General features: G+C 44.2%; 1 protein-coding gene across 1 annotated transcript in view; it reads left to right on the top strand.

Moving 5' to 3' along the window:
• The window catches only part of LOC128696268 (polypeptide N-acetylgalactosaminyltransferase 1), a 139,873-nt gene that overhangs the window by 104,683 nt on the left and 18,934 nt on the right, over positions 1-16,256 (top strand). The window contains exon 2 of the mRNA XM_070084762.1: positions 1,055-1,189. Coding sequence (XP_069940863.1) covers positions 1,055-1,189 — 135 coding nt within the window. The remainder of the gene's footprint in view (positions 1-1,054; positions 1,190-16,256) is intronic.

The following is a 16,256-nucleotide window of genomic DNA, read 5'->3' as shown; positions in this document are numbered from 1 at the left end:
AGGAGGTAAAAACTACACTCCAAGCTATCTCTTGTTCAGTTCCCTTCAATTTATGAAAGTTAAATTTTTTTATTACGCTTTTGTAACACAGGTTAAACACTTCGGATATTTGTAGAGGAAGATAGATGATTCAAAGATGAAAAATACACTACTATCACTGGTTCTCTGGCTTACCCCGAGGAATACATGTGCAACACAATTCCAACGATCATTGAACCTCAACATCCTCAACCATCCTTCAGAGAGGAGACACTGTATTTGCCATCTTCAGAGCTTTCATACGTGTATTCTAGCTGTCCTTAAGCGTTGATTTAAAAACAGGTTGGTTTCCCTGGTTATTCAAGTGTGTACAACACTAAAAACTTTTGCTTCACGGAGATGTCAGAATTGAATCGTTTATATGAATTGTTTTGTTGTATGTGAAAGGACTCGTTATATACTACTAAAATCTTTGTATGCTAATTGAGCAGGTGTATATGAATTAACTAATTGTATTAGTATCAACTCATACTGTGTATTTACACCGACTCGTATTCTTTGGACTTGTTAGCATAACTTTCAGTAAAGGATCACCAAGCATAAAAACTGCGGCACTATGAGGAGAATGGAGGAGAGGGGCAAGAAGAAAATGCTTTGATAACGCAAAATGCAGTCCATGCTATAAAAAGTATGTAATCTGACTGTAGGACAAGAATCACACCAAGCGAATGCTGCTGTAATGCTGCTGGACAACACCACTGCTTCGTCGCCCCTTCCACACACCATCATTGCGTTGCACAGAGAAAATTCATTTCCCTTTTTTTATATGTCGTCTAGTATGGCTTACAGAGTATGTTGTATCAGATATTATTTATTTTGCAATTCGTTCCGAGTCGAACCTTGGATTGGTTGGACTGTTTCAATACTTGGCTTATCCTGGTTGACCAGGCAAGCACTAGGCGAGGCTGGCCCATGGCCGGGCTCTGAGAGTATCGAAACTCATCAAAGGTATACCCTGTGTACTTTGATCGGACACTACATCTACAGTAGGTCCTGACGCTCTCCCCTCCTTCAGGATGATGGCTTGCCGGCGGCGCGGGCGGTGGGTTAGTGTGGGCGTGGGTGCCCTCCTTCTCGTCCTCGTCGTCTTCCTCATCAAGGACCCCAGAGTCTCCTTCGACGACAACCCAGACGTCATGATCCCTCTTAAGTAAGTAATCAGTAACTGCATGCTGATGTTGCAAGATCACACAACCACTCTGTTGCAAGATCACACAACCACTCTATTGCAAGATCGCACAACCACTCTATCGCAAGATTCACACAACCACTCTATTGCAAGGCCACACAACCACTCTACTGCAAGATCACACAACCACTCTATTGGAAGATCACACAACCACTCTGTGAGTTGCAAGATCACACAACCACTCTGTTTCAAGATCACACAACCATTCTGTTGCAAGATTACACAACCACCCTATTGCAAGATCACACAACCACTCTGTGCTGCAAGATCACACAACAACTCTATTGCAAGATCACACAGCCACTCTATTGCAAGATCACACAACCACTCTGTGTTGCAAGATCACACAACCACTGTCTTGCAAGATTACACAACCACTCTGTGTTGCAAGATCACACAGCCACTCTATTGCAAGATCACACAACCACTGTGTTGCAAGATCAGACAACCACTGCGTTGCAAGATTACACAACCACCCTGTGTTGCAAGATCACACAACCACTCTGTGTTGCAAGATCACACAGCCACTGTGTTGCAAGTTCACACAACCACTCTGTGTTGCAAGCTCACACAACAACTGTGTTGCAAGATCACACAACCACTCTATTGAAAGATCACACAACAACTCTGTGTTGCAAGATCACATAACCACTCTGTGTTGCAAGATCACACAGCCACTCTATTGCAAGATCACACAACCACAGTGTTGCAAGATCACACAACCACTGTGTTGCAAGATTACACAACCACCCTGTGTTGCAAGATCACACAACCACTCTGTGTTGGAAGATCACACAACCACTGTGTTGCAAGATCACACAACCACTCTATTGAAAGATCACACAACTCTGTGTTGCAAGATCACATAACCACTCTGTGTTGCAAGATCACACAGCCATTCTATTGCAAAATCACACAACCACTCTGTGTTGCAAGATCACACAACCACTCTGTGTTGCAAGATCACGCAACCACTGTGTTGCAAGATTACACAACCACGGTGTTGCAAGTTCACAGAACCACTGTGTTGCAAGATCACACAACCACTCTGTGTTGCAAGATCACACAACCACTCTGTGTTGCAAGATCACACAACCACTGTGTTGCAAGATCACACAACCACTCTATTGCAAGATCACACAACCACACTGTCTTGCAAGATCACACCACTGTGTTGCAAGATCACACAACCACGGTGTTGCAAGATCACACAACCACTGTGTTGCAAGATCACACAACCACGGTGTTGCAAGATCACACAACCACTGTGTTGCAAGTTCACACAATCACTCTGTGTTGCAAGATCACATAACCACTCTGTGTTGCAAGATCACACAGCCATTCTATTGCAAAATCACACAACCACTCTGTGTTGCAAGATCACAGAACTACTGTGTTGCAGGATCACACAACCACTGTGTTGCAAGATCACACAACCACTCTGTGTTGCAAGATCACACAACCACTGTGTTGCAAGTTCACACAACCACTGTGTTGCAAGTTCACACAACCACTGTGTTGCAAGATCACACAACCACTCTATTGCTAGATCACACAACCACTGTGTTTCAAGATCACACAACCACTGTGTTGCAAGATCACACAACCACGGTGTTGTAAGATCACAACCACTCTGTTGCAAGATCACACAACCACTCTGTGTGTTGCAAGATCACACAACCACTCTGTGTTGCAAGATCACACAACCACTCTGTGTTGCAAGAGATCACACAACCAATGTGTTGCAAGATCACACAACCACTGTGTTGCAAGACCACACAATCACTGTGTTGCAAGTTCACACAACCACTGTGTTGCAAGATCACACAACCACTGTGTTGCAAGATCACACAACCACTCTATTGCAAGATCACACAACCACTGTGTTTCAAGATCACACAACCACTGTGTTGCAAGATCACACATCCACGGTGTTGTAAGATCACAACCACTCTGTTGCAAGCTCACACAACCACTCTGTGTTGCAAGATCACACAACCGTGTTGCAAGATCACACAACTGTGTTGCAAGATCACACAACCATTGTGTTGCAAGATCACACAACCACTGTGTTGCAAGATCACACAACCACTGTGTTGCAAGATCACACAACCGCTGTGTTGCAAGATCACACAACCACTGTGTTGCAAGATCACACAACCGCTGTGTTGCAAGATCACACAACCACTGTGTTGCAAGATCACACAACCACTGTGTTGCAAGATCACACAACCACTGTGTTGCAAGATCACACAACCACTGTGTTGCAAGATCACACAACCACTGTGTTGCAAGATCACACAACCACTGTGTTGCAAGATCACACAACCACTCTGCCAGCAACACCAACTGTCTCAGTTGAATTAGTATTCACTAACAATGACTATGATTTTAACTTTGACCATTTGTCTTGACTCCTTTAAAGTTCTGACTGGAAGGTTTTTAAGGTTTCGACGGACGTTTGACATTAAAACTTTGATTACTTTTTTCTTTTGACAAGGTTTTTTTCTGCAACCTTTATTTTTGACCATGTTTTTGACTTTAAACTTTAACTTTAAGCCTTTTAATTCTAATACTATTTTTTTTCTAATTTTTTAATGTAAGTCTATATTTTTATTTTAAGTTCATCTCTTCATTTTGAAGATATAATTTTGACGATAGAACTAGTTTGACTTAGATACCGCGTGCTGGTAAAGTCCTCGGCGACTTCCTCTCAGCGAGACACCAGACTGAGGGTCCCGTTTCTCGTTTCTCTCCTGTTCTAGTTTCCATTCTCTCTTCTCTTCCTCCTCTTAACCTTCTGTTGTCTGCCTTTTCAACGTATATACTTCCCTTCTCATCCCCCTCTTCGTTTATCCTCTCCATTCTCACTTACCTCTCCATCCTCACTTACCTCTCCATCCTCACTTACCTCTCCATCCTCACTTGCCTCTCCATCCTCACTTACCTCTCCATCCTCACTTGCCTCTCCATCCTCACTTACCTCTCCATCCTCACTTACCTCTCCATCCTCACTTACCTCTCCATCCTCACTTACCTCTCCATCCTCACTTACCTCCCCATCCTCACTTACCTCTCCATCCTCACTTACCTCTCCATCCTCACTTACCTCTCCATCCTCACTTACCTCTCCATCCTCACTTACCTCCCCATCCTCACTTACCTCTCCATCCTCACTTATCTCTCCATCCTCACTTACCTCTCCATCCTCACTTACCTCTCCATCCTCACTTACCTCTCCCTCCTCACTTACCTCTCCATCCTCACTTACCTCTCCAACCTCACTTACCTCCCCGTCCTCACTTACCTCTCCATCCTCACTTACCTCTCCATCCTCACTTACCTCTCCATCCTCACTTATCTCTCCATCCTCACTTACCTCTCCCTCCTCACTTACCTCTCCATCCTCACTTACCTCTCCATCCTCACTTACCTCTCCATCCTCACTTACCTCTCCATCCTCACTTACCTCTCCATCCTCACTTACCTCTCCATCCTCACTTACCTCTCCATCCTCACTTACCTCTCCATCCTCACTTACCTCTCCATCCTCACTTACCTCTCCATCCTCACTTAACTCTATCCTCACTTACCTCTCAATCCTCACTTACCTCTCCATCCTCACTTACCTCTCCATCCTCACTTACCTCTCCATCCTCACTACCTCTCCATCCTCACTACCTCTCCATCCTCACTTACCTCTCCATCCTCACTTACCTCTCCATCCTCACACCTCTTCACCTCTCCATCCTCACTTACCTCTCCATCCTCACTTACCTCTCCATCCTCACACTCCATCCTCAACCTCTCGATCCTCACTTACCTCTCCATCCTCACTTACCTCCCCATCCTCACTTACCTCTCCATCCTCACTTACCTCTCCATCCTCACTTACCTCTCCATCCTCACTTACCTCTCCATCCTCACTTACCTCTCCATCCTCACTTACCTCTCCATCCTCACTTACCTCTCCATCCTCACTTACCTCTCCATCCTCACTTACCTCTCCATCCTCACTTACCTCTCCATCCTCACTTACCTCTCCATCCTCACTTACTTCTTCATCCTTAACTCTCCATCCTCACTTACCTCTCCATCCTCACTTACCTCTCCATCCTCACTTACCTCTCCATCCTCACTTACCTCTCCATCCTCACTTACCTCTCCATCCTCACTTACCTCTCCATCCTCACTTACCTCTCCATCCTCACTTACCTCTCCATCCTCACTACCTCTCCATCCTCACTCTCCATCCTCACTTACCTCTCCATCCTCACTTACTTACCTCCCCATCCTCACTTCACTTACCTCTCCATCCTCACTTACCTCTCCATCCTCACTCACCTCTCCATCCTCACTTACCTCTCCATCCTCACTTACCTCTCCATCCTCACTTACCTCTCCATCCTCACTTACCTCTCCATCCTCACTTACCTCTCCATCCTCACTTACTCTCCATCCTCATCCTCATCCTCAATTACCTCTCCATCCTCACTTACCTCTCCATCCTCACTTACCTCTCCATCCTCACTTACCTCTCCATCCTCACTTACCTCTCCATAATCACTTACCTCTCCATCCTCACTCACCTCTCCATCCTCACTCACCTCTCCATCCTCACTTACCTCTCCATCCTCACTCACCTCTCCATCCTCACTTACCTCTCCATCCTCACTTACCTCTCCATCCTCACTCACCTCTCCATCCTCACTTACCTCTCCATCCTCACTTACCTCTCCATCCTCACTTACCTCTCCATCCTCACTTACCTCTCCATCCTCACTTTCCTCTCCATCCTCACTTACCTCTCCATCCTCACTTACCTCTCCATTCTCACTTACCTCTCCATCCTCACTCACCTCTCCATCCTCACTTACCTCTCCATCCTCACTTTCCTCTCCATCCTCACTTACCTCTCCATCCTCACTTACCTCTCCATCCTCACTTACCTCTCCATCCTCACTCACCTCTCCATCCTCACTCACCTCTCCATCCTCACTCACCTCCCCATCCTCACTTACCTCCCCATCCTCACTCACCTCTCCATCCTCACTCACCTCTCCATCCTCACTTACCTCTCCATCCTCACTTACCTCTCCATCCTCACTTACCTCTCCATCCTCACTTACCTCTCCATCCTCACTTACCTCTCCATCCTCACTTACCTCCCCATCCTCACTTACCTCTCCATCCTCACTCACCTCTCCATCCTCACTTACCTCTCCATCCTCACTTACCTCTCCATCCTCACTCACCTCTCCATCCTCACTTACCTCTCCATCCTCACTTACCTCCCCATCCTCACTCACCTCTCCATCCTCACTTACCTCTCCATCCTCACTTACCTCCCCATCCTCACTTACCTCCCCATCCTCACTTACCTCTCCATCCTCACTTACCTCTCCATCCTCACTTACCTCCCCATCCTCACTTACCTCTCCATCCTCACTCACCTCTCCATCCTCACTCACCTCTCCATCCTCACTCACCTCTCCATCCTCACTCACCTCTCCATCCTCACTCACCTCTCCATCCTCACTTACCTCCCCATCCTCACTTACCTCTCCATCCTCACTTACCTCTCCATCCTCACTTACCTCTCCATCCTCACTTACCTCTCCATCCTCACTCACCTCTCCATCCTCACTCACGTCTCCATCCTCACTCACCTCTCCATCCTCACTTACCTCTCCATCCTCACTTACCTCTCCATCCTCACTTACCTCTCCATCCTCACTTACCTCTCCATCCTCACTTACCTCCCCATCCTCACTCACCTCTCCATCCTCACTCACCTCTCCATCCTCACTTACCTCTCCATCCTCACTTACCTCTCCATCCTCACTCACCTCCCCATCCTCACTCACCTCCCCATCCTCACTCACCTCTCCATCCTCACTCACCTCTCCATCCTCACTCACCTCTCCATCCTCACTCACGTCTCCATCCTCACTCACCTCTCCATCCTCACTTACCTCTCCATCCTCACTCACCTCTCCATCCTCACTCACCTCCCCATCCTCACTTACCTCTCCATCCTCACTCACGTCTCCATCCTCACTCACGTCTCCATCCTCACTCACCTCTCCATCCTCACTCACCTCTCCATCCTCACTCACCTCTCCATCCTCACTCACCTCTCCATCCTCACTCACCTCTCCATCCTCACTCACCTCTCCATCCTCACTCACCTCTCCATCCTCACTCACCTCTCCATCCTCACTTACCTCTCCATCCTCACTCACCTCTCCATCCTCACTTACCTCTCCATCCTCACTCACCTCTCCATCCTCACTCACCTCTCCTCCCTCCTCTACTACTCTCGTCGACCAGACGTTAACATATAATTATGTTTGCTCCCTCACTCAGCACACAAATCTCAAGGTTTAGTTCTCACTTCAAACATTCAAGTTATGTCTCTTAATTAGGTCTACCTATAAAATATTCCTATCCTATTTAGGTTGAATTATGGAGTATATTCTGCAATTATAGATTCATCCTCAAGTTTCCTTTTTAATTTTAATCCATAAGTTTCAAGATGAGCTTATTCCTTAAGTTTAAATTGTAAGCTTAATCCCTAAAATTAGGCTATTGATAGGAGACCCAAAAAAATAAAAAATAAAAATTATATCATGATTTAGTTTTGACGTTTGGTCTGAGTGACAGTGTCAACACGTAGCTCCATGCTGTCGTGTGTGTGTGTGTGTGTGTGTGTGTGTGTGTGTGTGTGTGTGTGTGTGTGTGTGTGTGTGTCTATGTGTGTGTGTGTGTCTGTGTGTCTGTGTGTGTGTGTCTGTGTGTGTGTGTGTGTGTGTGTGTGTGTGTGTGTGTGTGTGTGTGTGTGTGTGTGTGTGTGTGTATGTGTGTGTATGTGTATGTGTCAAGGTTTAATCTTAACACGAAACAAATACGAATCTCTTAGCTGTCACTCTGCTTATCATCTTAAGATGTTGACACACACTACATATCTTCTTAAGATGTTGACACACACTAGGTATCATCTTAAGATGTTGACACACACTACATATCATCTTAAGATGTTGACACACACTACATATCATCTTAAGATGTTGACACACACTAGGTATCATCTTAAGATGACACACGCACACACGTATCGTCTTAAGATGCCGATACACTGTATAATATCTTAAGATGATGATACTCACAACCTTTGTTCAGATACTAATATAATTATCACAAAATGTTGACACACTAAATATAATCTTAAGATTCTGACACGTATTACCTATCATCGTAAGATGCTGACTCACACACTGCCTATCATCGTAAGATGCTGACTCACACACTGCCTATCATCGTAAGATGCTGACTCACACACTGCCTATCATCGTAAGATGTTGACTCACACACTGCCTATCATCGTAAGATGTTGACTCACACACTGCCTATCATCGTAAGATGTTGACTCACACACTGCCTATCATCGTAAGATGTTGACTCACACACTGCCTATCATCGTAAGATGCTGACTCACACACAGCCTATCATCGTAAGATGCTGACTCACACACTGCCTATCATCGTAAGATGCTGACTCACACACTGCCTATCATCGTAAGATGCTGACTCACACACTGCCTATCATCGTAAGATGCTGACTCACACACTGCCTATCATCGTAAGATGCTGACTCACACACTGCCTATCATCGTAAGATGCTGACTCACACACTGCCTATCATCGTAAGATGCTGACTCACACACTGCCTATCATCGTAAGATGCTGACTCACACACTGCCTATCATCGTAAGATGTTGACTCACACACTGCCTATCATCGTAAGATGCTGACTCACACACTGCCTATCATCGTAAGATGCTGACTCACACACTGCCTATCATCGTAAGATGCTGACTCACACACTGCCTATCATCGTAAGATGCTGACTCACACACTGCCTATCATCGTAAGATGCTGACTCACACACTGCCTATCATCGTAAGATGCTGACTCACACACTGCCTATCATCGTAAGATGCTGACTCACACACTGCCTATCATCGTAAGATGCTGACTCACACACTGCCTATCATCGTAAGATGCTGACTCACACACTGCCTATCATCGTAAGATGCTGACTCACACACTGCCTATCATCGTAAGATGCTGACTCACACACTGCCTATCATCGTAAGATGCTGACTCACACACTGCCTATCATCGTAAGATGCTGACTCACACACTGCCTATCATCGTAAGATGCTGACTCACACACTGCCTATCATCGTAAGATGCTGACTCACACACTGCCTATCATCGTAAGATGCTGACTCACACACTGCCTATCATCGTAAGATGCTGACTCACACACTGCCTATCATCGTAAGATGCTGACTCACACACTATCATCGTAAGATGACTCACACACTGCCTACGTAAGATCACACACATGCTGCCTATCATCGTAAGAATGCTGACTCACACACACACTGCTGACTACTGCCATCGTAAGACTCACACACTGTACTGGCACACACTGCCTACCATCGTAAGATACTGGCATACACTGCCTACCGTCGTAAGATACTGGCACACACTGTCTACCATCGTAAGGTACTGGTACACACTGCCTACCATCGTAAGATACTGGCATACACTGCCTACCGTCGTAAGGTACTGGCACACACTGCCTACCATCGTAAGGTACTGGCACACACTGCCTACCATCGTAAGATACTGGCACACACTGCCTATCATCGTAAGATACTGGCACACACTGCCTACCATCGTAAGATACTGGCACACACTGCCTACCATCGTAAGATACTGGCACACACTGCCTACCATCGTAAGGTACTGGCACACACTGCCTACCATCGTAAGATACTGGCACACACTGCCTACCATCGTAAGATACTGGCACACACTGTCTACCATCGTAAGGTACTGGCACACACTGCCTACCATCGTAAGGTACTGGCACACACTGCCTCGTAAGGTACTGGCACACACTGCCTACCACCGTAAGATACTGGCACACACTGCCTACCATCGTAAGATACTGGCACACACTGCCTACCATCGTAAGATACTGGCACACACTGCCTACCATCGTAAGATACTGGCACATACTGCCTACCATCGTAAGATACTGGCACACACTGCCTACCATCGTAAGGTACTGGCACACACTGCCTACCATCGTAAGATACTGGCACACACTGCCTACCATCGTAATATACTGGCACACACTGCCTACCATCGTAAGATACTGGCACACACTGCCTACCATCGTAAGATACTGGCACACACTTCCTACCATCGTAAGATACTGGCACACACTGCCTACCATCGTAAGGTACTGGCACACACTGCCTACCATCGTAAGATACTGGCACACACTGCCTACCATCGTAAGGTACTGGCACACACTGCCTACCATCGTAAGATACTGGCACACACTGCCTACCATCGTAAGGTACTGGCACACACTGCCTACCATCGTAAGATACTGGCACACACTGCCTACCATCGTAAGATACTGGCACACACTGCCTACCATCGTAAGATACTGGCACACACTGCCTACCATCGTAAGATACTGGCACACACTGCCTACCATCGTAAGATACTGGCACACACTGCCTACCATCGTAAGATACTGGCACACACTGCCTACCATCGTAAGATACTGGCACACACCGCCTACCATCGTTAGATACTGGCACACACTGCCTACCATCGTAAGGTACTGGCACACACTGCCTACCATCGTAAGATACTGGCACACACTGCCTACCATCGTAAGATACTGGCACACACTGCCTACCATCGTAAGATACTGGCACACACTGCCTACCATCGTAAGATACTGGCACACACTGCCTACCATCGTAAGATACTGGCACACACCGCCTACCATCGTAAGATACTGGCACACACTGCCTACCATCGTAAGGTACTGGCACACACTGCCTACCATCGTAAGATACTGGCACACACTGCCTACCATCGTAAGATACTGGCACACACTGCCTACCATCGTAAGATACTGGCACACACTGCCTACCATCGTAAGATACTGGCACACACTGCCTACCATCGTAAGATACTGGCACACACTGCCTACCATCGTAAGGTACTGGCACACACTGCCTACCACCGTAAGATACTGGCACACACTGCCTACCATCGTAAGATACTGGCACACACTGCCTACCATCGTAAGGTACTGGCACACACTGCCTACCATCGTAAGATACTGGCACACACTGCCTACCATCGTAAGATACTGGCACACACTGCCTACCACCGTAAGGTACTGGCACACACTGCCTACCATCGTAAGATACTGGCACACACTGCCTACCATCGTAAGATACTGGCACACACTGCCTACCACCGTAAGATACTGGCACACACTGCCTACCATCGTAAGATACTGGCACACACTGCCTACCATCGTAAGATACTGGCACACACTGCCTACCACCGTAAGGTACTGGCACACACTGCCTACCATCGTAAGATACTGGCACACACTGCCTACCATCGTAAGGTACTGGCACACACTGCCTACTATTTTATGACGAATAAAGAAGCGGGAAAAAGGTTCTTTCCTCTTTGATTTTTGCCTCTTTATGGGAATGCCTTCCTGCTGACAAAGTGTTCTTGATCCAAGGTAATAGTTATCCTCCCCACTCATTGAGTGAAATCTAATTACCTCGTATTCCAGGTGTTGTATCGTCCCTGAGGATTTACCGCTTCACTCTGGCTTACAATAATTTAGATTTAACTCCGCTAGAAGAATTTATTGGGCAGTTCCACGTATCACATAAATGAACATGTCAACATGAAGGTCAATATTACTCCTTAAATACTTGACATGCTATTGACGTGACATACTGTATATACGACGAGAAGTGTGTGTGTGTGTGTGTGTGTGTGTGTGTGTGTGCATATATATATATATATATATATATATATATATATATATATATATATATATATATATATATATATATATATATATATATATATATGCAATAAGGTCACAGTAAACAGGTAATTTTAAAATATGCAAAACAACCACTGTGAAAGAGTAGTGAAATTCCAAGCGCTTTCGTGACTACTCACAATGTGAGTAGTCACATCTCCCACCGGCCATCTCCCACCGAGGCAGGGTGACCCAAAAAGAAAATCCCCAAAAAGAAAATACTTTCATCGTCATTCAACACTTTCACCTCATTCACACATAATTACTGTTTTTGCAGAGGTGCTCAGAATACAGCAATTTAGAAGCATATACCTATAGAGATACACAACATATCCCTCCAAACTGCTAATATCCCGAACCCCTCCTTTAGAGTGCAGGCATTGTACTTCCCATTTCCAGGACTCTGGTCCGGCTGTATAAAAATAACCGGTTTCCTTGAATACCTTCACTAAATATTACCCTGCTCACACTCCAACAGCTCGTCAGGTCCCAAATGCCATTCGTCTCTATTCACTCCTATCTAACACGCTCATGCACGCTTCCTGGAAGTCCAAGTCCCTTGCCCACAAAACCTTCTTTACCCCCTCCCTCCAACCTTTTCGAGGACGATTCCTCCACCGCCTTCCTTCCCCTACAGATTTATACGCTCTCCATGTCATTCTACTTTGATTAATTCTCTCTAAATAACCAAACCACCTCAACAAACCCTCTTCAGCCCTCTGACTAATACTTTTATTAACTCTACATCTCCTAATTTCCACACTCCGAATTTTCTGCATAATATTTACACCACACATTGCCCTTAGATAGGACATCACTGCCTCCAGCCGCCTCCCTGCTGCAGCATTTACAACCCAAATTTCACACCCATATAAGAGTGTTGGCACCACTATACTTTCATACATTCCCTTCTTTGCCTCAATAGATAACGTTTTTTGTCTCCACATATTCCTCAACGCACCACTCACCTTTTTTCCTTCATCAATTCTATGATTAACCTCATCCTTCATAAATCCATCCGCTGACACGTCAACTCCCAAATATCTGAAAACATTCACTTCTTCCATACTCCTCTCCAATTTGATATCCAATTTTTCTTTATCTAAATCATTTGATACCCTCATCACCTTACTCTTTTCTATGTTCACTTTCAACTTTCTACCTTTACACACACACTCCCAAACTCGTCCACTAACCTTCGCAGTTTTTCTTTAGAATCTCCCATAAGCACAGTATCATCAGCAAAAAGTAACTGTGTCACTTCCCATTTTGTATTTGATTCCCCATAATTTAATCCCACCCCTCTCCCCAACACCCTAGCATTTGCTTCTTTTACAACCCCATCTATAAATATATTAAACAACCATGGTGACATTACACATCCCTGTCTAAGACCTACTTTTACCGGGAAGTATTCTCCCTCTCTTCTACACACCCTAACCTGAGCCTCACTATCCTCATTAAAACTCTTTACAGCATTTAGTAACTTACCATCTATTCCATATACTTGCAACATGTGCCACATTTCTCCCCTATCCATTCTATCATATATACCATACCCCCGGCCGGGATTGAACCCGCGGGTTCAATCCCGGCCGGGAGTATGGTTTGTTTGCAATCGTGTCATTACGATTTCTTGAATCATATATACCTTTTCTAAATCCATAAATGCAATGAAAACTTCCCTACCTTTATCTAAATACTGTTCACATATATGCTTCAATGTAAACACTTGATCTACACATCCCCTGCCCACTCTGAAGCCTCCTTGCTCATCCGCAATCCTACATTCTATCTTACCTCTAATTCTTTCAATAATAACCCTACTGTACACTTTTCCTGGTATACTCAGTAAACTAATTCCTCTAAAATTTTTGCAATCTCTTTTGTCCCCCTTCCCTTTATGTAAAAGAACTATACATGCTCTCTGCCAATCCCTAGGTACCTTCCCCTCTTTCATACATTCATTAAACAAAAATACCAACCACTCTAACACTATATTATCCCCTGCTTTTAACATTTTTGTCATGATCCCATCAGTTCCAGCTGCTTTACCCCCTTTCATTCTACGTAATGCCTCACATACCTCCCCCACACTCACATCCTGCTCTTCTTCACTCCTAAAAGATGGTATACCTCCCTGGCCAATGCATATATATATATAAGATTTTACTTTAATCGTTTACGAGTGAATTTCAGCTTTAAATCCAGAAAACTACTAAGGATATCATTGTCATTCTCGGTTCTTTCAACATTCAGTCATCACTACTTTTGCAAATTATCATTCTATAACTGCATCAGATAGTGTCAAAAGAAATAATTGTCTTATACACAACACATGCCTTGAATATATATATATATATATATATATATATATATATATATATATATATATATATATATATATATATATATATATATATATATATATATATATATATAATGTTGGGATTATATCCGCAGTGACTCCGAATAATATGCACGAGTCAAATAGATTGTCTATCCATTACAAAGAATTTATTTACTTAGTTCCTCCCCAAATTATCATATATTATGACCTTATATAAAATTTTGGGAAAAAGACCCAAGACAATCCTTCAATTTCTTAACTGGGTCGTGATCCAAATTGGTTTGGGAACCTCAAATTATGACAACGGCGCCACAATACATTGATACGCGACCATACCAATATAGAATACACTTGGATATATCTGCAGTTTCATATAATAAAAACATATGTTCTTAAGGTTCATGTTGTCATAATTTGCTCAGGATTCAGAATATGATTTTTTATATATTTGAACTGCTTTTAGGAAAAAAAATTGAGGTGTATATTGAGGAAAACAACATCACTGTAGAGCACCTTCCTTGCGGGGATTAAGTGTTCAAATCTGTAGCAGAATTGTTCATAAATAAAAAAAAATCTGACACCACTACACAATATTGTTATTAGTTTAATTTTGTTTTCCTACTTCTCGATTTTCATTAAATTTCTCAACATTTTAATACGGTGTTCAGTGTTAGTTAACTTGTAACAAACACGACAATATCAAACTCCTACAACAACAGTTAAATCAGTAAAAAAAGAGACATAAGAAATTTATTGAATTAGTTCAAAGAGGCCATCTTGCATTATTTACACTGTGTTAAGTTATCCCTGCACACGGTGAGGCTGTCAATATACTGTTTAATGAGTAAATACGTTTCGTGTCCACGAAATTCTCCCCCAGGTTTAAACGGATGCACAACGAAGCACAGTAACTCTCTGGAATATGACATCCTAATAACATACGCGTAGCTGGTTCCTATAATTATTTAAGCTTTTTAATAAGGTGGCAATTTATGATGTCCAGGAGCACTCACCAGCCGAGTACATTCACTTGGAAACTTGTGCACACGATTTCAAACTTTAGAATAAAACACTCAATAATTCCCCTTTATTAAAACGCCTTTTAGTAAGGTGACAAGCTTCACACTAATTTAACTAGACTAATTGAGCTGCTGTTCCCGTGAGAACCATGTCAGGGACATAGCTTTTTCCTGTTTCTTATTATCCACACTTTTTCTCGATTTTTGCGAAACATTACCATAATCATAAGATATTTATATGCAAATACTCAGGCGTTTGGGTATTTCTTGGAGTCACGGATAGTTTTCGAATATCGAGAGGTGTTCTTGATTTATTTGTTAGAGAATACTTCCTACGGCGGGTCCTGATCAGATGCAGAACTCCCACTCAGTAGTGCCATTGTCACTATGATGTGGGTGTGATAAGCATGAACCACTGGTCTGCGGTGCTGAGCAAGGTAGTATTCTATGAACACAGATGCATAGGTGAGGGGAACCAGTGAATCTTTGGAGGACGCGGCAGTCGTGACTGCTTGCTGGCTTATCGCTTCTTGTGTTGGGGTTCTGATTATGCCTAGAGGTGTGTGGAGTCCTCGATGTTTTTGATAGCGGTTAAGGCAAAATTCCTGACCTCTTTCAAGGTGGTTTACGATAAACACCTCACAACTGGAAATAATGTGCCTTAGTTCTCCACAGTTCCTCTCAAAGACTTCTCCACCTA

Source organism: Cherax quadricarinatus, chromosome 14, assembly GCF_038502225.1.
Source record: "Cherax quadricarinatus isolate ZL_2023a chromosome 14, ASM3850222v1, whole genome shotgun sequence".
Classification (NCBI taxonomy): Eukaryota; Metazoa; Arthropoda; class Malacostraca; order Decapoda; family Parastacidae; genus Cherax; species Cherax quadricarinatus.
Note: the sequence above shows the minus strand (reverse complement) of the source record. Positions and strands in the feature narration are given on the sequence as shown.